General features: G+C 41.2%; 2 protein-coding genes across 3 annotated transcripts in view; both read right to left on the bottom strand.

The window, feature by feature from the left end:
* The window catches only part of NADK2 (NAD kinase 2, mitochondrial), a gene marked incomplete at its 5' end in the record, with an annotated part of 36,139 nt that extends 33,196 nt beyond the window's left edge, over positions 1–2,943 (bottom strand). Inside the window, one exon of one of the 2 annotated variants that reach the window (XM_084278191.1) lies at positions 2,551–2,943. In XM_084278191.1, coding sequence (XP_084134317.1) covers positions 2,551–2,943 — 393 coding nt within the window. The remainder of the gene's footprint in view (positions 1–2,550) is intronic. The other variant, XM_084278192.1, reaches the window with a different exon arrangement.
* Positions 2,944–8,697: 5,754 nt separating this feature from the next.
* RANBP3L (RAN binding protein 3 like) overlaps positions 8,698–21,937 on the bottom strand; it is a gene marked incomplete at both ends in the record, with an annotated part of 34,299 nt that continues 21,059 nt past the window's right edge. The window contains 6 exons of the mRNA XM_084278079.1: positions 8,698–8,774; positions 15,111–15,303; positions 18,177–18,319; positions 18,901–19,021; positions 19,942–20,072; positions 21,056–21,155. Of these exons, the coding sequence (XP_084134205.1) occupies positions 8,698–8,774; positions 15,111–15,303; positions 18,177–18,319; positions 18,901–19,021; positions 19,942–20,072; positions 21,056–21,155 (765 nt within the window). The remainder of the gene's footprint in view (positions 8,775–15,110; positions 15,304–18,176; positions 18,320–18,900; positions 19,022–19,941; positions 20,073–21,055; positions 21,156–21,937) is intronic.

Genomic DNA, 21,937 nt, shown 5'->3' with positions numbered 1-21,937 from the left:
CCCTGTGCTCCTCCACTGGTGCAGCTCCTCTCACCCCATGATGCTGGCCCATCACAAGCCTGAGCTAGAGCCTCTGCAATGTAACACAATCCACCCCCAACCACCCCAACCTGTGTAAGCCAACAGCTTACAGCACCAGGAGAGCCAAACCTTTCCCATGTGCTTTTACTTTCACTCTTTGCCACTACCACTGGCCTTCCTGTAAGCCCTCTGCATGGCTCTTTGGCATGACTGAGCTCCCAAGCCAGATAACACGGCCACTGTATCACCTTGTAGCAGCAGTAGGGCCTCACTTCATGTCTGGGAAACCAGCAGCCCCAGGACCAGTTTCTGAAGTCTCCTCAAGCGAATCAGGGACACAGGGATCAGCTAACCTCAAGAAGCAAACTGCATTGTGTTCCCAAAATGTCATCAAAAGAGGTGGCACAGAGGGTGAAGGACACTATGCAGCAATTATTCAGATAAGAAGTGAGCTCTGTCCACAACAAAGAGGGTAAGTGTCTCCTGAACCTTCACTTAACCTATTTAGTGAGGCTGCTATCACCTCAAACTTTGAGGCAGAAGTCCAAGACCAGAGTCACAGCAGAAGGTAATACAGCAATTTTCAGATGTCAGCTAAAAAAACTTGAGAAACAGGTAGTAAGGAGAAATCCCTCACTCTCATTTCCTATTTCAAAAATATAACAATGGAAGAGCTTTACAGTCTTTTCTTGCAAAAAAGTCTTTGTATTCCCACGAGTCTAACTTAAGATTGCTACACACATCATTAGACAAAGCCCAACTTGTCTATCTGGTGATGCTATGAGTTTTATTGCTACAAAAGGTATTATCAGGGCAAAGCCAGACTAAACAAAGCACCAGTACTAGCAAAAAAAAAATGCAGAATTCTCCCAAACAAAGAATTACCTTGTACCTCTACACTTCTCCAAAGTCACAAACTCTAAAGTGTTTCTGCAACTGCTACAGCCATTGTATATTTGCAGTTACTTACTTTAAAGTGCATTTTCAGACTGATACAGATTGCCAATCGTGCAAAACATGCATTCTTGTGAGAAGAGAAACTGCAGCTATCTCTGCATTCAGCAGAGAGCACTTTTAAGGATATGCAACAGTAGAATCATAGAATCATAGAATCAGTAGCAACACTGCTCACTGATTCACCATCCCAGTCCTGCCTGAACAAGAAGTTAGTGAAAGGTGACCAAGCAGGACATTTTATTTTTCTTGATTTTTAACTGTGCACCCAGCAAAACCCGATTCTCTACACTTGACAGCAAGAAATGCTTCCTCATGATAAGTTTAAATGAAGACAAAAAAAGCAGTCTTACAGATGATCTGAGAGAGACATTGCTTTTCTACAGCCACCACATGGAAGGAAATACTGGGACATCTCAGGAACACAGTCCAATGTTCCCTCAGAATAATTAGTGCCACAGGAAATCTGACTAGAGAGCATTATAAAATTTGTAAAAATGTTTGGACTGGAATTCCATAGCTGGATGATTAAGCAAAGTATATAGAAAAATGTAAGAACTACCTTATTTTGGGTACTGTACTTTTTGACCTCGTGCTTTACAAAGCAAGACTGCTCAGCCATAGCCCATGTCTCTGACAAGTCAGTCAAGCACACTTGCAAGTTCAACCCAAACATTTCTAGCAGAGAAATGCGAGAATCCAAAGATTAGACAGACCCAAATTAATGGTCTTGTTCAGACTACAGACAGTAACAGGAGCTCACCTGGTATCCACAGACTGCTGGCCACTGAAAGAGACACACAGACCCTATGGAGGATAGCATGGGGTCACTGAGCTTGGTGGAGATGAAGGCACTAAGGCACTGGGTGCACATCTACCAACTCTTCAAGAGATACTCACTTCCCATAGGACACCTTCATCAACGGACCAGCCGCCTGGTTTTGTACTGAATGTTTCTTAAGACCAAAAAAAGGTTTTTCTAAAAACTGTGACAAGGCAGAAGGTTGTGTCTGAGAGACCTGGCTGCTCAGCTGGAGAAGAGAAACGAGACCAAGTCCGTCCCGAGGATCACAACACAGCGCTTTCCTCAGGATGCACTTCTCTAAATATAACCTATGCTACACACTGCAAGAAAAAAACCCACGGCTCGCTGAAGGCTGCTGGAATTACTCCGAGGTTAACACACCCGAACACGCTTACTACACAAATCCCTCGGTAACTGGCCGCAGCTGAACGAGGGGCAGTTAAGCGGCGCTGCTCGTATCCCCTCTTCCCAGGCTCGGAGCCGCGCTCCGGGGCCTGGGGAGGCGGCGGGACGGGCACAGCCGCCCGGCAGCGCCCGGGCGCAGGGACAACAGCCGCGCCCCCGCTCAGCCGCCCCGGCCGCCGGCACGGGCCCACGGCGCCGCCCCGGGGTGCCAGGGCGAGTGGAAGCCCCGGGCCCGCTCCGGTGCCCCGCGGAGCCCGGGCATCGCCTTGATCACTCCCTAAGCGGCCCCACGTCCGGCCCCACTGCTGCGGCCCCAGCGGCAGCGCACGGGGAGGCCGGGACCGCCGCCCCTTCCCGCCGCTCACCAGCTGCTTGAGGTCCTCTTCGGAGAGCCCGGCGTAGCGGTACCGCTGCTGCTCGAACTCGTACCGCGTCGTCTTCACCACCACCGCCACCCGCGACGGTCGGAACCCGCCGCCCGCCGTTGCCATCCCGCCGCATCCCCGGCGCCGCGGCGCGCACGGCTCGGCCCCCGTCGCGGCCGCCGCTGCTGCTCCCCACCCTGCTGCCGCGCAGCGTGCGGCGGAACTCAGCCCGCTGAGGGTGAGGAGGCGCCGGCGGGCGCCGCCGAGCAGCGGCAGCCCCGGCAAGGCGGCGGAAGCTCCCGCCGCCCGCTGGCAGAGCAGCAAGGAACGGCGGGCGGCCGCCCGGCTTGCGAGGCAGAAATGGCCGCAGAGGAAGCTCCGCGCGAAGGACATCGCCCGAGCTCGCTCTCCTCCCCGAGGCGGGAGTCTGCGGCCGGCGGGCAGGAGGGCTCAGCGCTGCCCGGCGGCGGCTGCCCCGCTTTGAGGCGGCCTCCGCGCCCGGGCAGCGCTCAGCCCACATGGCACGGCCACGGCGCGGCACCCCGCCCCTCCCCGCACGCAGCCACCGCCTCCACCAATACGGAAGAACGGCGCTGGACACCCACCCCTAGAGGGGCGGGGGCAGGAGCGGACGGGGCTCTCCGGAGCCGAGCCCGCCAGCGAGTGCGCAGGCGCCCTTCTCCACCAACTGCGCCGGCTCGGGGAAGGAAAGGTGGGGGGAGTACGTCGCGCGGGCACGCCCTCCCGTGCCTGGGGAACGCGTCCTGCGCGTGCGCGCGGCGCCCGGCACCGGCGGCGCGTCTCGCCCGCGGGCGGGACGGGGCTCGAGGCACGTAGGCTCGCGCGCGGGCTGAGCGCACCTGGCGCCGCCGGCCGTTGCGAGGGGCCGGGTTCCTGAGGCGGCTGCCCCCACCGCGGGACACCGTCCGTTCAGCCTCTTTCGGCGCCAGCCGCCTGTAAAGTAGAGCCGGACGCGTCCCCTGTTTCAGCTGACGGAACCGGAGTTGACACTAAGCAGACTGTGGAAATCCCGAGGTGGAAGCTCATCTGCTTCCTTGTTGAGCTTGCCCGAGGGACAGGACTTTGGAACGTAGAAACGCACGACAGGTCCTGCGTTTTAAAAGGACTCGATACCACATCTTGCGAGGGCCTGATAATAAGCGTGTGGTTTGAGAAGCCAATCTCTGTGGCTGTTTCAGTCTTTATTACAATTTATTGCAATGTCTGAGGGAACTCACAATAAGGCAACGTGGTAAAAGCAGCAGGCTTGGGGAAAGAGTGCAGCAGCACTATGGGTCTGTGTGCTGCAAGCCCACCTTTAAAAAACATCGATTACTTTTAGATATTACAAACAAGCTATCTAGAAATGCTGTCAGGGTTTTACATCATTAACAATGGCATTCTCATGCATCAGCTTTTGCAGACAATAGTTACGCACTCAAAACCTCATTTACACACGTTTTTCTTGTCACCTTGTGCCTGTTCATAGTCCGAGGGAAATCGGGCCCTCTTGTCATGGGGAGGGACCGAAGCAGCAGCTTTTACCTGTCAGTGCAGCACCCTTCTACAGAGCTTTGCCAAGAAAATCTTAGGAAATGAGAGTAGCTAAAGCCATTCAGCCCTTTCTGGCTCTTCTATAATAGCACAAAAGCCCCATCCAGTCATTACTGAGGGGTAGGGGGATTATCGGTCTAATGATTATTTTAGCCTTGAAGGAAACTACCACAAACCAGATTACCATGAGAGTAACTAATTCCCTCGCTAACCCAAAAATGCCTCATTCTGTATAACCATTAACTTTTGGATTGTACAAAGTAGTAGGTAATGCAAGATCCTGGAGACCAAAAGGATATATGCTCCTGTATGAGTTTGTGCTTCATGTGTTACCTACTTGTATTGAGCTGTTTGGATCTTTCTTTGAAAAACAAGTCAGCTTCATCCAGCAAGGCAAGCTTGAATATAGAACAGTATTTTACTCTGAGGTCATGTAATTATCATAGTGATCTTTTGAATTAATGCCCACAGCAAACACTGTAAGTATAAAATACGAAATAAGTATTAAATTATGTCTTAATTATAATTTTTTTTAATTACATTTAAAAATTAAAATTTTTAAATATAAATTCAAAATATTTGGTGAGACCTTAATGTTTTGGAAGCAGAGCTGAGGCATGGAGCGTGAAGGGATTCACCCAGGGGTCCCAGCAGGAAGTCTCTGACAGACTAACTGAAGGTTATGCAGACCGTGTGACACCCCATTGTCTATGTAGAAAGAAGTTTAAAATTTCCCATAACACATAAAATACTTTGTGGAACGTTACTTACAGTTTGCAGCTTACTTCGTAAATGGACTTACTTACAAAATGTTCAACATACACTACTTAACCTCCCCCGTGCCGTACCTTTTGATTTAAACAGATACATGGCACACAGGAACAGAACAAAAGTATCTGTCAAATGACACTTCACTTATTTTCACAGTTTGTGACATGACGTGCCTTCATGCCCCATCTTTTGTGACTTCAGAGCACTATACCCAGTGCATTAAGGGACAGAGTCATTCACAGAGAATTAAATTAATAAACACAGGTGTTTTAGCCTGGTATGCTTAGAGGATACAATTACGGAGTAGGGGTGAATTCCAACTGTAATATCTTCTTAAACCCTTGGCTGACCACAATGACCCTTGTTTTGGGCACAGAGTGCTTGCAAATTCCTCATGGAAACAGACACCTCAATACTTCCTGCAGTGAGGAAAATGCTTCAGAGTAATGCCCGTTTTAGACACCAGGGAGTCAAAATACATGAGGTAAATTTCAAGACACAAATCCAAAGAAAACCAGTCATCCTTACCTCTACATTCTTGAAATTATATAGCAGACTTTAAAGACTCCCCATGTAATAAAATAATGTTTGTGTTATAAAACACTGTAACTGCAAAAATTTCTATGATGTAAGCAGTAAATTGAGCCTAGGTCATTACATTGGCTGCAGAACTGGCAATGCATGATTGTACCAGGCGCTCTATGTCTGAAGGTACCCAAATGCAGCCTTTTTTCATCCAAAGGAATGTACATATTGCTTCTAGTTCATTTACAATCTAGGTCAACTGTTCATTTCCACTCCTTACTGAAGTCTGTGATTAATGCTTTCTTGTGATCCTTTAATTAATAACTAATTATATAATTAATACTATCATTTACATTCTTTAGATTTTCTTTATATGCCCCTAAGTACTACTGGTGCCTGAAAATGATAGGGCTATCTTGGTGTTGAAGATGATAATGCTATCAGTGCTAGCTGCATTCACAGCAGAGGAGGTAAACAGACCATCACAGTACCATTTCACAACCCTGAGTCCTCAGATTTTGAGCCCAGCTGACCACAGCTGTCAATTCTGGCTATTCAGAGGAAAACTCCAGAGTAATGCTTAGAGAACACATCACTCATCCAACACATCATAATCTTACAAAGCAAGGAGAAGAACACATTAGCAGGTGTAGTCTGACTGAAATATTTCTGATCCCAGATTCCATCCTTGTGTGCTTGTGTTTTGCTTGCGATGTGCGTGCCCTCATCGATGATTATGTATTTTGGTCATATAATTTGCTTCATAAATTCCTAAATAAAGGAGAATGCTTCAGAAAAAGCGAAGTAAATGCAGTTATTCACATGAATGCAAATTATTGGGGCTTTTTTCACACAAAGCAAGAAGTTTTGTCCACCTTTTCATCAGAATGTGTTTTAATTAACAGTAATTTATCTTTCTACATTTCTTCCCAGTCTTTGTTTATGCAAAGCAAACAGCACCATTACAAAGGGGACGTACACAACTGACTTCAACACTTCAGAAGCAATTTGAATATGCTGAAGGAGCTGCAGACACATTGTTTTGTAAGAATAGTGTTTTTGGAATCTGAACTCCACTTTTAGGTGGACAGGTGCTATAGAACAGGCAGCGTATGCTTGTAGACTGCTGCCTGCATGCCCCACTGGCAGGTCCTCTACAACCTATCTAGGGCTGTCCATGTTGTACAGGCTGTGCCTAGCACTGGAAGCAGTATCAGATCACAGAATCACAGAATTCACTAATGAATGCACCAAAGGTTTTCCCTGTATTTGTGCATTCAGTAGAGACATTATCGAACTCTTAACTTCATACAGCTTGCCAAAACTAATTCTCAAGTCACTGAAGTTTGTGACATAAAAACTTGAGTGACGAGCTCTAGGAAGAGATGCAAACACCTCCATAACACAAAATAAGCTATTTAGGCTATCCCATCCAAGTAGATTTTGCCAGAAATCAATACCCTTAATGGCAGCTATCTGCATATGTCTCCTTCCTTCTCTTTCCTAGCAAATGCTGCAGTGTGTTCGGAAGCAGGAAGGCACCACTCAGCCCCACAAACCTCACAGAAAATCCCAAGCTTCCCCTGAATTTCTTTCCTCTAAGGACACCTTTCTCTGAGTGCTGTCCCTCAACAACTGCCAACCTTCATGAAGAACTCTAATTGTCTTTGAGCTTTCTACCTCCCACCCATGTTTTCTTGAACTGAATAGTAGGATCAAAGTGGGTCTCTCAGGTGGATGGAGTACGCAAGTGCCTGAATCTTGTTTCCTTAGGAAAACAGACTTGAAATTCTATGGCATGGAAGGAGCTGTCTGTAGGAAGCTCTAACTGGGACACAAAATAAGGCAACTTGTTAGATGGAAATTAATGCTGTAACAAAATTGTTTATTGTACAGGCATAGAAACTATTGCTCTGTCATAAAATGACAAGCTTAACATTTTTTAAATGAAGTTAATGATTACACATTAGCATACCATAGTCTTGAAAAACAATGAATTTTAGTGCGGTATTGGGATCTCAGGAGTAAAAAATCATACCATAAATACAGCGGCACATACATATATTTATATATCCTGTTATCACAGTATCCAAACTCTTCAAAACAGTGACATGTCTCTTTTCCTTCTCTGCTTGTGGGAGACATAGCTTCACATTAAAGAGAGTGTGTGTGTACTTGTGTGTGTATACATATATATGTAGTGAATTTGGGAAAAGACAGATCAAGGAAGAGTTTGTTTATTTGTGAATGATCATAAGCCTTGTTCCTCATGCTGTGGGAGCATATGACAAGTTTAAGTCCCATGACTGCAAAACTTCTGTCATGCCTGTTCTGGAAAGTTTCTTCATTTGCAGCTTTTACAGCTCCAGTAGAGTTTAGAGGGATATCGTGCCACTCAGGTGCTTAAATCCTATTTTCACAGAAGGCTTTGATTATCAGGACAGACTTTGAAATCAAACTCTGCATTTAGTGCATAGCCAACTGAACTCCAGGGCAAAGTTATCACCATGACCTGTTGCTAAATACATAGGGCTGCTGTGTTTTACAACTGCTGAAGTTTTTTATAAAGTGGATCTTTGTTTCTGAGTTGCAGCAATGAAATATGAAGCTCAGTGGTGCAAATAGAGTTGTGGTCAGGAGGCTGACAGAAAGGACACGATGTACAGCTAATCATGGAAAGAACATTTTTTGTTATCTGCAGGCTGATGAGTGAAAGAGAATCACAGTGCTTCACTGTGGGACTGGTGCTCTGTTGTGAAGCTCTCCCCTTTTCCTGAAGGCAAAAATCCAGTCCCACATAAGATCACTTAAGTATCATCCAGATGCTAAAGCAATGTCAGACAAATGCCAATTTTGGCAGGCCATTTAGAATTCAGCGTAACCCAGATACTAGTTCAGCTTCATCTGGATCCTAATCTTGACAAAACACTGAGAATTCAGGAAGAAGCTGGTATTCTTCTAATTTCATTCCTATGTTTAGATGGGAAAACTGAATTGTAATCTGACTCTTCAGGTGTGATACAGCTTTTAAGATTGAAAAAGCATTAAAGTTACTATAATGAGAAGAATTTCAGATATTTCAGAACATTGTTTCAGGTCTGAGGAAAAGAATTTTGGTAACCAACATTATACAAAGCAGCAGAGAATTGCAGCAGAACGATTCCAGAAGTATTTTCTTTAGCTTTTAACAGAATAAATAGAAAACACAGAGCATAAACAGTGTCTGTACTGTGCACGAACTAATGAATGATCTGGTAGATCTTCCTTCACAGATGGCATTAGAAAGAATTGATTTTTCTACCTCCTCATTAGAATAGTTAAGTAAAGGCAGTAATTTTTGGAATCACTATTACAGACTGACTGGGTCTTTGGCACTGCTGGGATTATTGCACAGATTAGGATATGAACATATTAATCTGTTTCAAGGCATGAGGCTGTTCAGGGATAGCTACAGCTAAGGCAGAAGTGATCTCAGACAATCTCACACATTCAAGAAAAGATTTTGTGCATATATCCTGTTATACTGAGTGTGCATTGGTTTGCATGGATCCCATGAACGGTCAACAGTGGAAGTGTTTGTTTCTGCTACTGAAAAAGTGTGCATGAGTGCAAGCAGGTAGAGTTGTAGATCTTAATGTTCATATGCCCCCTAGAACTGGCTTGCAGTTCTTCATGGTGAATTCTCCTGGTGCTAATGTCTGTAAAGGCTGATTGTGGTTCTTTGCCCTTTAGCACAATTCTGTAATCAGTATACAGCTCCAGCTATTTTCAAATCGAACAGAAAAAAACCAATCCTTGTTATCAAGGCTGGTTTGCATAGGCCTTGGTCATGCTAAACCGCCACTTGTAGCTCTGCTTGTATGCACCTAGAAACAGGATGGTACCACACAATTTTAAATAAATGTTTCCAGTGAAGCCTAATGTAAACCTTTCTAAAAGTATCTTTTCAATAACAGATTAAAAGTACTAGATGGTATCTGTTAATGTATCTATATAGTGTATATATGTGCACACTATATTATTAATAATATATATTACCCAACCCCCCTCTTTATGTATATTATTAATCCATGGTTATGTGGTTTTATCCATCAATATGATGAAAAAATATTTATTCCGTATTAAATTCCTTACTCTAATAATGCATCTAAATATTTAAAATCTGAAGCCTTTGGAACACTTCTTGAGTACTGGAAGCCATTGTGTGATTCCTGTGTCAGCACAAAGCAGGCTGACTGGAATCCTCAAAAGTGCATCTCTAGTTCTTAATGTATTGAACTTAAGCTGTCCCTAAAATTAATCTTTGCTTAAAAGTCAGAAAGCCAAATGCATCTGATTTCCCCCCTCCAGGGACTGATGAGTCAGCTTAGACATTTTGGGAAGATGAGTTCCCAGCCGTGCTGTTGTAACCTCTGGTAGGTGTCATGAGCAGACTATGGGCTGCCTGTGGTTCCATCTAGAATCATCTGAAAAAGAATTTAAAATAAAATCTTGCTTATTTGAGCATATTCATGTTTTGAAACAATCTGGCATTTCATAATACCAAAGCAGTAGGTTAAAGTCTGGATATGATCAGTTCCTGGTTTAGGTAAATACCTAACTAGATAACACAGGATTATTCACAAATATTTGAGCATGTGAATAGTGAATGAAGCCTGTGACCCCCCCATGTCAATAAAGACAAGCACATAAGCACTAAGGATTCAGATGTCTAGATAGAACAATGTGTCTGTGATGCAAATCATCTCGCTTTTTAAGGAGAACACTTCATAACAGATTCTCAGTAAACTCTGAGAAATCCAACACATCTTCAAACAACCCATTGGTCATGATAAAGGACTGAGCGGTAGTTTTGGTGTGTAATCTCTTAGACTCTGACTCATCTGCCAAAGGGAGATATAGCTGACTAATACCAGACATAGTATCACTAACTCAGTGTCTGCCTAAAATTTGCTGCTACCACCTAGCCACCACTAAAGACTCACTAAAAGTTTAATGCCACTTACAGGTGAGTTTGTCAGAATATTAAATCTGATGCTGCCCCCACCCTCTTTCTTGATATGTCAGAATTTAAAGCCAATCAGAGTTGTCTGTTCTTCTCAGCTTTAGATGTTAGTGATATCTGCTGCAAAGAATATAGAAACTTTGACTCCAACAAAGAAGTTAATTCTTAACTTTTTCTCTGCTTTAATCACTATCAGGTATGTGTGTGTGTGCATGTGTTAGATTTATGATTTGGAAACTTCAGCAACTGGCAAGAATTTAATTAAATTGACAAGAAATGGCAAAGCAAGCAGTTTTTCAGGAGTTTCTATGGTGTTCCTGAACAGTAGTTCTTTTAAGAATTTTAAAAGCATTTTTCTTAAAATGTTAAAAAAAAATAATCTGTAACATTTTAAATCTTGGTAAACACCAGCAGATGACAAAGTCCTAATGAGGCCAACATGGGACATATGTATATAGTTGACTAGAAACCATCTCTAAAATAAAACAAAATTTGCACTGCTCTGATATGATACTATCCAATTCTCAACACCAGCAGTCTCCAAAATCCATGTAATTCTGGATGGATCCATATGTGACACACTATGTCTTCACACAGTACAGTTTTCTTTTAAGGACTATGTATGGAGAGATTTCCTTGGACTTGCCTAGTCCTAGACTCCAGCCTCTTTGAAGTCACGCTAATAGCTTCTAAAAGAAATTTCCATGCCATAAAAGAGAGGACACCTCAGTCAAAAGAGAAGACCGCCCCTCAATCAGGTTGAAGTTAGGAGAAGATTTAAGAGAGTTACTGGTGAGGTATAGTATAAGAAGTAATGCATAAGCACTTTAGTGCCTAGTGACAGTGTCAACCTTGTTCCCGTATGTGCTTCTCCAGGTTCCCTGTCCCCCCTCAGGGATAAAAATAAACAAATTGCTGCAAAATCAGAAAAGAGAAAAGGATGTAAATTGTAAGAACCACCCTACTTACAGCCTCATGCTATTATACTACTAGGACAGGCATTTCATAGTCCCCTGTGAAGAAATGCCTTACGGCTCTGATAAATAACTGTTCTGCCTAAATACTCAGAGGGTTACAAAACTTTAAGGATCTTCTGCTGCCCATGATAGAAACACCACCTGTTCCTAGAAGTAAATAAATGCATTGTTTTGGAACAGGGACAGCATCTCTTTATGCCTCTGAAGGAACCATGGAAAACTATCTTAGAAGTGTCAGAAGCAAGGTGTTGCAGTTCTGGAGACATCTTAGTCACTTACAGGTCTAAGCAGTGACTTCAGATCACCTGCTTCCAATGGCAAGCTTGGGTGTCAGGGCTCTACCAGCTTGAAGTTTGGGCAGCATGATTTTCTTGAGCCTGACATAGGCACCTGTATGCTTGTGTCACCAGTGGGAAGAGTGGCACAGCGTCCATGTTAGATAACTGTCTAACCTACAACTGTGTATGGAATTCATGCATATTAGCAGCGTAACTCAGTACTCCCACATTCTGAATTTATGACTGCCTGTAGTCAAGGTGCTTAAAAAACTGGAGTTGGAAAACTTTGCACAGATACCTGACACAGGTCTGCCAACATGCGGGAAGCCCCAAATCCATGGGTGAAATCTATTAGCAAAGCAGGAGGAGGCAGTGGCAACAGTTTGACATTATGTGACTCGTTGCAGAACACACCCCATACATGGACCTATTGGTGCTAGGTCCCTTTTGCCCACAAGGGTCATGTACAACTCACTGTCTACTGGGATACCACACTAATTTACAGGGCTGTTCTATATGTCTAAGGGAATGTTCTATATGCTCTATATGGCTAAGGGAAATACTCTGTTCTTGTTTGCTGAAGCATATCTGCCACACAACAAAGAATTTGAGGTTTACAAGTCTGAGGAAAGGAAAAGTGAAGGGGGAGACTCACCCAACTGAGGCCAGTGGTATTTCCCTCAGAAGGGAGCAGTACCCTTGGTCCAATCATTCACACATCGCCATATCAGCATTTTTGATTGGTTTATTTGTTAAATTCTTTAGAGAGAAAATTTATCATATGCATAGTAAAGAATTCTGCTGATCCTTCCTCAGCTAGATATTACAAAGACCACTTGAGGCAAACACAGTTACAATACTTAGCAGAGAAATGAATTAACAATGAAGGAAATTAAAAAAGATATTTGCTTGGCTTTGGTCAGCCTAGACACTTGCTGTCTAGTCTAAATTCACCTCCTCAGTTCACTTTGTAGTCCATGGGAAAAGATAAGTTATCGATCCAATCCTCTCTCAAAACCTGTCTAAAGATGAATTGTTCTGTTTCTCTCCACTTGGATTTACAGAGCAGTGTGTTGGTACAATTGTCCAAGCTGTAATGGGTAAAATAGGATCTGATAAAAATATCAGGTAGAGCAACTGGTTCTTTATGGACTTTATAAAATTAATATCTTTACTCAAAAGAAAAGCATTTCAATTAACATTTTAAAAATACTGGAATAAATTTATATGCTGGATCTGTAAAGTGGTAGAAACGTCTCTACTACCTTATACCTTCACTAAAACATCCACAGCATAATTATCTTATGGATGTTCTAGTGAAGAATTTTGTGTTAAAAATTCCTACAAAAATGTCTTGCAAACATATCCCTTTAATGTTCATAAATCTAGGGAACTATGCCAGTACAGTTTAACAAGAAGGAGATTGCCTATTTTAAGAAAAGAACTATCATTTTTTCTGAGGCAAAATAAATTGTAATGGAATAAAATGCAGGCATAATTACTAATTGTTTTTCTTGTAATGAATCAGTCACTGAGAACTTCACAAGTCATCACATTTATAGTAGTCTTAAAGAGGTGTAATCTCTGAAACAGAGTTACATCAGTAAAATTAAAATGACTTATTCATGCACATCCTTCAATGAAAATGAAAGCATGAAAATTAAAGCTTTTAACAAATACTCTTAAATATGCAGGATGGGATCTCTTGTATCCAAATTGATGTTTCTGTGCATATACTTAAAACTGACCTCACCCTGTCCAAAACCCATGAGGTATACTTTTCTTACTGTTCTGGAAATGGGAGTTCCAGGGACAAGCACATTGGTGTAGGATGTGGATGTCTGCATGTGAAATGGGACTTGGGATACCAGTAACTGAAATCTATGCAAAATTAAAATCTCATGGCTCTAAGAATAATAGACGAGATTACAATAAGCAGGAAATGCTGTAAGTCATCAAAAAAGCACTTGAAAGGGATTGTTAGAACTGCTGTCAATAACTGGACATAAATGAAAGGCAGATGCTTAAACTAAAAGGTCAAGAAAAAACAGCATCTGACACACATATCAGAATCTGTTTGCTGGCTGCTATCTGAGTATTTGTACCAAAAGTCTCTGCAAATCAAAATAAATATTTAACTTGCAAATCTGTGCTGCTACACTGCTTTGAAAGTCCCTTTTTCTTCTTTTTTTTTCCCCTAAAAGTTCTTATCATCAATAATGCTGGAAATGAATCAAGCTCCATCCAGAGTTTTTTGGTTACCAGAAACTCTTTGTAAAGTCAATAGAGACTATTTAGGGATTACAGAGGGAATGTTTGATTATCTGTGAGCATTCCAGAGCTCTCAGTAGTAACAATTTTCCCATTTCCTAAACATAAAATAGGTGTTTGTGAGAAAACATTGTATAAGAGCATCATGCTTTGTTTAGAGCTCTGAATGCTATTGAAATGTAATAAAGCAACAGTTGATACTGGGAACAAACACTGTAAATCGCAACCTATTTGCCTACGAGGAAAAAAGACTTGTTTCCTTAAGCAGTCACTCTTAGCTGCTACGTGTACATAACTGTGTTCTTGTTGAATAGCTGTTAAACAGAAGAGTTTATATGGACAGTATGTTACTCAGTTGAAGAAGGAAACTAATGCTATGAGCAACAACTCAGACATGCTTGTTGCAGTCCTTCTACTGGAAAATCAAATGTAAGTGGAAGGTCCTGTATCCACTGTAGCAGTTTGGCACAAACAAGTGAATTTGCCCCAGAAATGTGACTTTTTTTTTCTAACATGGAAGAGCTTTTAAGCCTGACAGCTATTTCTGCCTTGCCTTCTGCAAATGTGACTCCAGCCTTGTTGTGAGCTGTATTAAAAGCTTGCTATACTATGTCAGTAGTATCTTGTTTTAGTTACATGCTTCACTTTGCGTAGCCTACATTTTTGTTATGTTGAAGAAAACTGGGTTTGTACATCTTGACCTAAAAATTTCCTAGTGAAGTGGTTGTTACAGATGATCTAGGATCAGTGTTCCTAGTGAAGTTAACCACTGCATAAGAAATAGCTTAATAAACACATTATGCTCGAAGCCATCAGTAACTACCTAGTAACTGATACGAATGGACTAAACTTGTGCTTACTCAAGTAACAACTAATATCTCAATACCCCTAGTAATTTCTACTCAAATATACTGAAGAAGCCTTTAGGTAAAGCATTACAATTTCTTAACCCTCAGCTTTTTGTCAAAAGAATATTCTGCTGCTATAAAGATGTGCAGGTATTTCATCTGGCAAAACCTTGCATTTACCATGAGTAAGTTAAAATACTCAAAGGAATTACACCCTTCTACTTGAAAAGGGGTATCTGTAACTGATGAAAGCTATAGTCAGCATGAAAAAAAAAAAGTACATTATCCATTGCTTAGAAGAAAATACTTTCCCAGGAAAATTTCTGCTTACCTGATCCACTGCTGCTCATTTGAGTTATTTTTTCATCATCTTCATAATCACTGTCATAGTTTAATGGCTGAAAAGCTATTTCTGGCTCCGTGTCTCCTTGATTAGCATCTGGTTCTTGCTTAGCAAAGCTTCGCAATGCCACAAGGCGGTGGTGTATTGCTGCATACAGGTATCCAGTGTCTTTTGAGCTTGCCTGCAGAACACAGAACGTTCATAGAGAAAAATCTGTACCTTTCACAGAGAAATTTTCAAAAGTGTTTAATCAAAAAAAGACATTTAAGATTCACACTTAATGATTCCTTTGAGAAAATAAATTTAAATACAGATAATGTAGAGTTTCTTTAAATGGTCTGAGTTTTATATGTAGCTATTGATTATTTTCTGTACAAGAAATGTAAGCTTAAAAATTATTATTTCCCCTGAAGAATGTTTGTACTGACTAGTTTATTATTTGAGATCATTCTTGAATATGATTTTAGAAGTAATAAAGCACTAAAATGTTAATATTTGTACTGCATTTTCATTTACAGAATAAATAAGAAGTTAAAAACCTAAGTAAAACAAACCTATTTGTGATTATAAGATCTAAAGATACTATGAATTCTGCTGCTATGCATGAACAGAATATGGCCATCAAGGATGGTACTGAGAGCTCGACAAGGTAGTGTTTTGGCAGTATAAACCCTTTGAGCAGCCATGTCCTGAGTACTGTACTCTGTTCTGATCATCACATCTCAAGGATATAGAAGAATTAAGGTAAAGAAAAGGGCACCAAAAATTATCAAGGGTGTGGTGCAGGTCCTTATGAAGAGTTGAGACTCCTCAGTCTTAAGGGTGAGAATGGGGTATAACCAAGGTTTTTCAAAATTTTAAAAGTGGTGGATAATCTGACTATGCTACGGCTGTTCATCAGACCAAAAAATAAATGCACTAAGATGTGCTTAATGACAGCAGGAGGGGATCAGCATAAAACAAAGTGCTTCATCACACAGTGAGTTGGAAAAAATAGAGTGTGCTGCCCCGGGAGAGCATGGTGACAGGCAGTATAAACTAAGAACAACCAGCCAAAAATATAGTAATGAAAGTTTAAAAGAAAAAAGAAGGAAAGAGAAAAATCCAGGGACAATAATTTCATAAAATAGACAGCAAAGGAAACAAGCAGGGGTATATGCTGTCACATGCCTAATACAACACTTAGGGACACTGGGGACTGATGAGGTGAACCAACCATACAAAGTGGCTGCGTTTTCTTGTGCTTCATAACAGCACTGCACTTGGGCACTGTCAGAAGTGCCAGCAGAGTACTGCTTATCAAGTAAGTCGTCTACCAGGGGTAACTGAATGCATATGCTCTTCCAAAGCCCGGTTCTCCAGCTCTGTGTCTCATGTGGAGTGATTTCTATCTATGTCATTTGGCAGTAGGAAGAAAGATGTCTTGTGCAGATTGGGTCGACACGTTTCAGTGTGTACAGGTGGAAAAGCTATGTGAACTGGGAAGCAGCAGCAGATCAGAATTGCCTCCTGTGCTACCCAGACTTGCAGCAGCAAATGCTCTCCCAACAGCCATGCAAAGAAGAAAGCAATCCAGAGTTGTTCAGGTGCCTCAGCAACAAATACAGTTCTCAGTGGACAAACCCAAGCTCTCAAAGTAACAAGGCTTGTTGAGAAACATAGGGCCATATATATGAAAAAGGCAGCTGTTCAGTTTGATTGTTTCTATCATTTCTATTTATTCATTCAAACGACAGAATTCCCCTGCCACTTTAATTTAGGAACTCCAGCTTGTGCAGAAAGGAGTGGACTTGCTTCCTTACATCCTCTGCCTCTTATTTCTACCCTTTTCATTGTTGGCCAGTACCACCATTTGGGCAAGCACAGGTACATTAAATCAAGCTAAAAATCTCACTTAGCAAAACCAAACAAAACCACCCAGATCAGTTCACTGACCTGGCTCACCCATAGCTGTTCAAATTCCACCTCCACCAAAAGCCAAAGGGAGAAATAATCATGAGGGGAGGAGGCAGGATCAGGCCTCTGTGCAAACCTGGAACTACAGGACCCACCTCATGGTGTCTTTGTATTCAGCATCATATGACTTTTCCCCCTTCGTTCATGAGAAGCCCTTTGGATAGTATCACTGAACCAAATGTAGCACTTATTTATGTGACATGGGAAAACCAAATTTAAATGGCAGTTAAAAGTATCTGTTGGTGCCTTGGAGGACTGTGCTCCACTGACCACTAGACCAGCCTGATTTACAGGCCAACGCTTTGGTGATGCCTGCTAGGTGTTTCATGGAATGATCCATTTGCCTTCTGCACTCAAGATGCCCTTGTTATTTTGGCTGGACACCTGCTGCAGGTATGGGTAACAGCTGCGTCAGTGCTGACTGTAGAAGCAGCTTCCTGCAACCATTCCCACATACATACAGCTGTCATGTATCCTGATTTCCTAATACATGTCTTTTTTTAATTATCCAGAAGTGCCAGAGCAGAATTTTAGGAATGTTTTTATCTGTATATGCTAGAAAAAATGCATCCTATCTGGAAATCTGGGACATTTTTAATTCTCACATGCCGACCAGCTGTGCAGCACAGCCATAATTAAGTCAATCACTGTTTGGAAGTGACAGACTTACACTGCTTGCCTATGCAGTGCATGGTGCTTTGCTTGTGTATTACATGTGACACGTACTGGAAGTGTTGATTTATTTTGCTTGCCCAATAGGCTGAACCTTTCCCAGAAAAGTCTACTGGGGAAACCAGAGACATGCTTAAACTCCTGTGGACACTCAGTTCCCAACCTAGGACATAGGTGCTGTTTATTTGCAAATAAGTCCACCACTTTTCCTCCTCAACTTATCAGTCCTTTCTAGAGAAAACCAGGATTCCCAAGACTTTCGTCTTATGTAAGATGTCACAAAATCTGCGTTCTCCTCAACTGAGAAATGGAGGTCCCACTAGCATGACAGAGCATAAAAGGCCATTTGCTAAAACCAAAGCCTCAGCAAATCTTCAGAGGCCTTGCTGAAATGGTGTGTGGGTGAGATTTTTCTCTCTTGCTTACCTGAATTAGAAAGACCTGAACAGAGTGGTCCTCTTGGTCTGTTGCAGTGAAGCACAGGCTCTTTCTGTTTGCTCTTTTTATAACCATTTGATCCCAGAGTCGGGTGTTAAGAATCAGTCTCAAGCTGCCTTGATTTCGCATAACTGTAACGAGGAGGTTTATGTGAGAAGTCATTGGGACTATCTTCATTGTTAATGCAGCAATTTTCTCTACCACTTCTGTACAACTAATATGCTCATGAATTACTCTTTATAATTTGTTTTAAAACCTGACTTGGTGAGATTCTATTTTTAATTATTTTTTTAAATACCAAAAGATACTAGTTTCTTTCCATACATCTGATATAAAAAGCAAACAGCTGCAATACAGTTCAAAAAAATGACAGGACAGTAAAAACAACATTCCAGAAGTGCCTTTAAACAGTGGTCCTGGAAAAGCAGAATCAACAAAGAGCAAACTGTCAGACTGATGACTGAATTAAAGATACGTTTCAGTCAAAAAGAACACAACCTAACAACATATGCAAGTATGAGCGTACAAACTGAGTGAAAAATGTCCATAATGCAGCTAACTATCAGGCAATGCTAAAAAGATTCCCACCCACTGGACTTTAATTAAAACAGATGCTCAATTTTAAATTTTCTGAAATAAATTCACTCTGGCCAGCAATAGTACAAGTTTTTTATTGTTTTGTGTATGTGTAACTTTGTTACTTAATTCTTACTTAGTCTTGACTGCAACATTCCACCTTCATTGCTAGAAGTGTCATTAAGCCTCAGGGATCCGCTGCCTCTTTCAGTCCAGGTTAAAGAAAGCTTATTAAATACAAAGAGCTTGCAGTTGATCTGAAAGAGAAATACACAATGGAAATTGCCAGCCAATGTTGATTTTTATTGGTTCTAAAACTCTGTGGTGTTAAACCTTCTAATACAGCTTTTAATACATCCATATGAACATATCAAATGTGGCTATATAAATGTATTGCCATTATTACGTAGATTGAAATGGCTCCCAGATCTGTGCTAAGCTTTCTGCTAGTTATGGAAAACATTTCAGTGTACTTTTTCCATTATTTCACCAACTCTCATCTGTGATCTCCAGAACACAGTTTGTTGGAAGTGTTCTACAATGTTACTCCCTCCCTCATTAGTATCATTATGCCCCCGGATACCAGTGCCACTACTAGTGGAGTACTACTACAAAGAGAGTAAAACATCCATGTTCTGACAAGACAGAAGATTTAATTACTGGAAAAATGACATAACTTTCAGTGTTAATTTATTTTAAATAGTATATACATCATTGCTGTTTTCTGAGAAAATAACAACTGGAAGATGAAAAATAGCAAGATACACCCTGCTGGGCCAGAAAGATTATTGATATTTTATATGAACTATTAAGCTAATTATTTTGACAACACATCACTTTTTCACAAAAAAGTTTTGTCATTAAAAAATCTTCACTCAAATCACTTCCAGTTTCTAAGTTTTAGTTACTGCTGCTATACTGTGTAGATGGGTATGAATTACAGCTATAGGATCAAGTTCTGAATCAGTCACTTGCTGAAAGGAACTATAAAACAAACACAAATAATATGAAAAGGAAAATACCAGCCTACAGAAAAAATGGGTTAGCAGAGGCATATCTTAAGAAAGTGAAAATTTAAAATACAAAGTTATGTTCAGATTGCTGCAATCTGTAATAGATATAGATGTTCTTTGCAACAACAAAACTGCTCATCATGAAGGCTTTGTGAAATACACACCTGTAATACATTGTGTTCTGCTTCTTCTCCAGTTATAAGTTCAACTTCATCTAACAGAATTTTCTCCACTGGCTTGGAAATACAAGCAGCTGCTGATTCAATTAGTGTTGCATTCCTCAAAAAAGTTGTTTCTGTAAAGAAAAAAAGTAAATGCTTTTGTTCAGGGCAGGACAACAAAACAGCAGTACAGCTTCAGTAATCCCAGTGGTGTCTGGTTGTTAGTAAGATTTTGGACAGAGCGGTAAATGGAAGAGAAGAATAAAAAGTCTGGAATACTGAAGAATGTCTTGCCTGTTTATGCTCATTTTGAACTGAATAGGGCTCTCTGCAGTTGCAGGGGTTTGCCCCAAGGGCCAACTTGCAGAAACAAGCCCTAAATAATTAGAAATTGATTTATGAAAGACGTATGTTCCAATATTCAGAATAACAATGCATATACAATGAATATTTGACCAAAACACGAAAGGAGCGACATTGTTACAAAATTTTGTATATTTACATAAACTATATTCATTTTCCATAGGCTTTTCTTGTTTTACTTGCAAGAGTGTTCAGACAGAGTAAGAGAATCGTGTATTAGTGAAGAGGGGTACAAAATTTGGCAAGAGGGCTCAAGATAGGGGCCTGCTTGGGATTCCCTCTAAGCCAGTTTTTGTGGCTTGCCTAGTAGAACAGCTCACATCAGAGTCATAAACAATGCCTGAAATCTGCCTGTATAGAACTTTCAATCCTACAATTAGGATACAAATGTGGCAAAATACAACCAGCTGACAGCTTAAAAACTGTAGTTCAAAAATGCAGACCAGAAGGCGTTCACAAAGTGCACTGGATTTTTTTTTAAAAAATAAATAAGTGTAATCTGTAATAAATAATAATCTGTCCTTTCCTGAGTAACCTGGATCATTTGTTCTGAAATCAGTTGAATTTAAATGTCATAAAACAAACTGAAGCTGCTTTCTGAAGACAGATTTTGGCATGTACTGCAAGTGTACTAGTGACTAGATAACTTGAGAGGAGATGAACATTGTTGACCACCATTCAGTTGAGGTGCCCTAAGATACAGCAAAACATATACTAATAAAGATAACTGTTCCTGTTTGCTGAGTATTCTTACTTGTTTGTGCACTACCAGGGAAAGATTGTATGTACATGGATGTTATTTCTCCTTTGTATGAATCAGCTTCATTACATGGTTTGGGGTGCTTTCCAGGGCTCTAGAAAAAACAGGTTATGTTACTTCATGTCAAACAGATTATTGAAACATTTAATGCATGCTAGACTGAGGATTAGCAATTGTGGTATCTTAAGAGTAAAAACCGACGCACGTAATACAATTTTGGTCTCTAATGGAAGTAATTTTATTGTCATAAAATCACTATATCATGCTTCCACCAAGATAAATGACATCTCTCTATGGATCCTGGATGAGGATTTATACCCACTGAAAGACTTAAATGTGTAAGTACCAGCTAATTTCCATTTGAGCATTTAAGCACTAGAAGAATAGTTAAAATTCCCAGATACCACAAACTTAACCTCAGAGGAATCAAAAATTTCCATGACCTTCAGTTTTTGCAGCTAAAGTTTCTTAGGTCATAAAAATGCTCCTGGCTCCTGACCATGCTGAGTGACTGAACTCTTACCTTATTCCCAAATCCTGGTCAGAAGAAATAACCCAGACCGACCTATGGCTGTCAAGACTTTTCCCTGGCAGATAGACCTACTGTTTTCATTCTACCAGAAACTGAATTTGTGTTCTATTTTAAATGGTGCAGCCCTCTGGTGAGAACCACCTTTTTGTGTGAGTTTCCTTCAGAAAACTCCCTTAAGCTGTCCCACAGCAAGCACAATGTAGTTTAACATGGACATTACCTAGGATCGGTGTTCAACTTTCCCCTCAGACAAATGTCTCCCATCTCTCAAGAATTATGATGGAAACTATTAGAGAGGTGGGACCACATTCTTTTATCTCATATTGTGTCTGTCCCACTTTATA

This window comes from Gallinula chloropus, assembly GCF_964237585.1.
Source record: "Gallinula chloropus genome assembly, chromosome: Z".
Lineage (NCBI taxonomy): Eukaryota > Metazoa > Chordata > Aves > Gruiformes > Rallidae > Gallinula > Gallinula chloropus.
The sequence above is the reverse complement of the archived record's forward strand: the minus strand, read 5'-3'. Positions and strand labels throughout refer to the sequence as shown.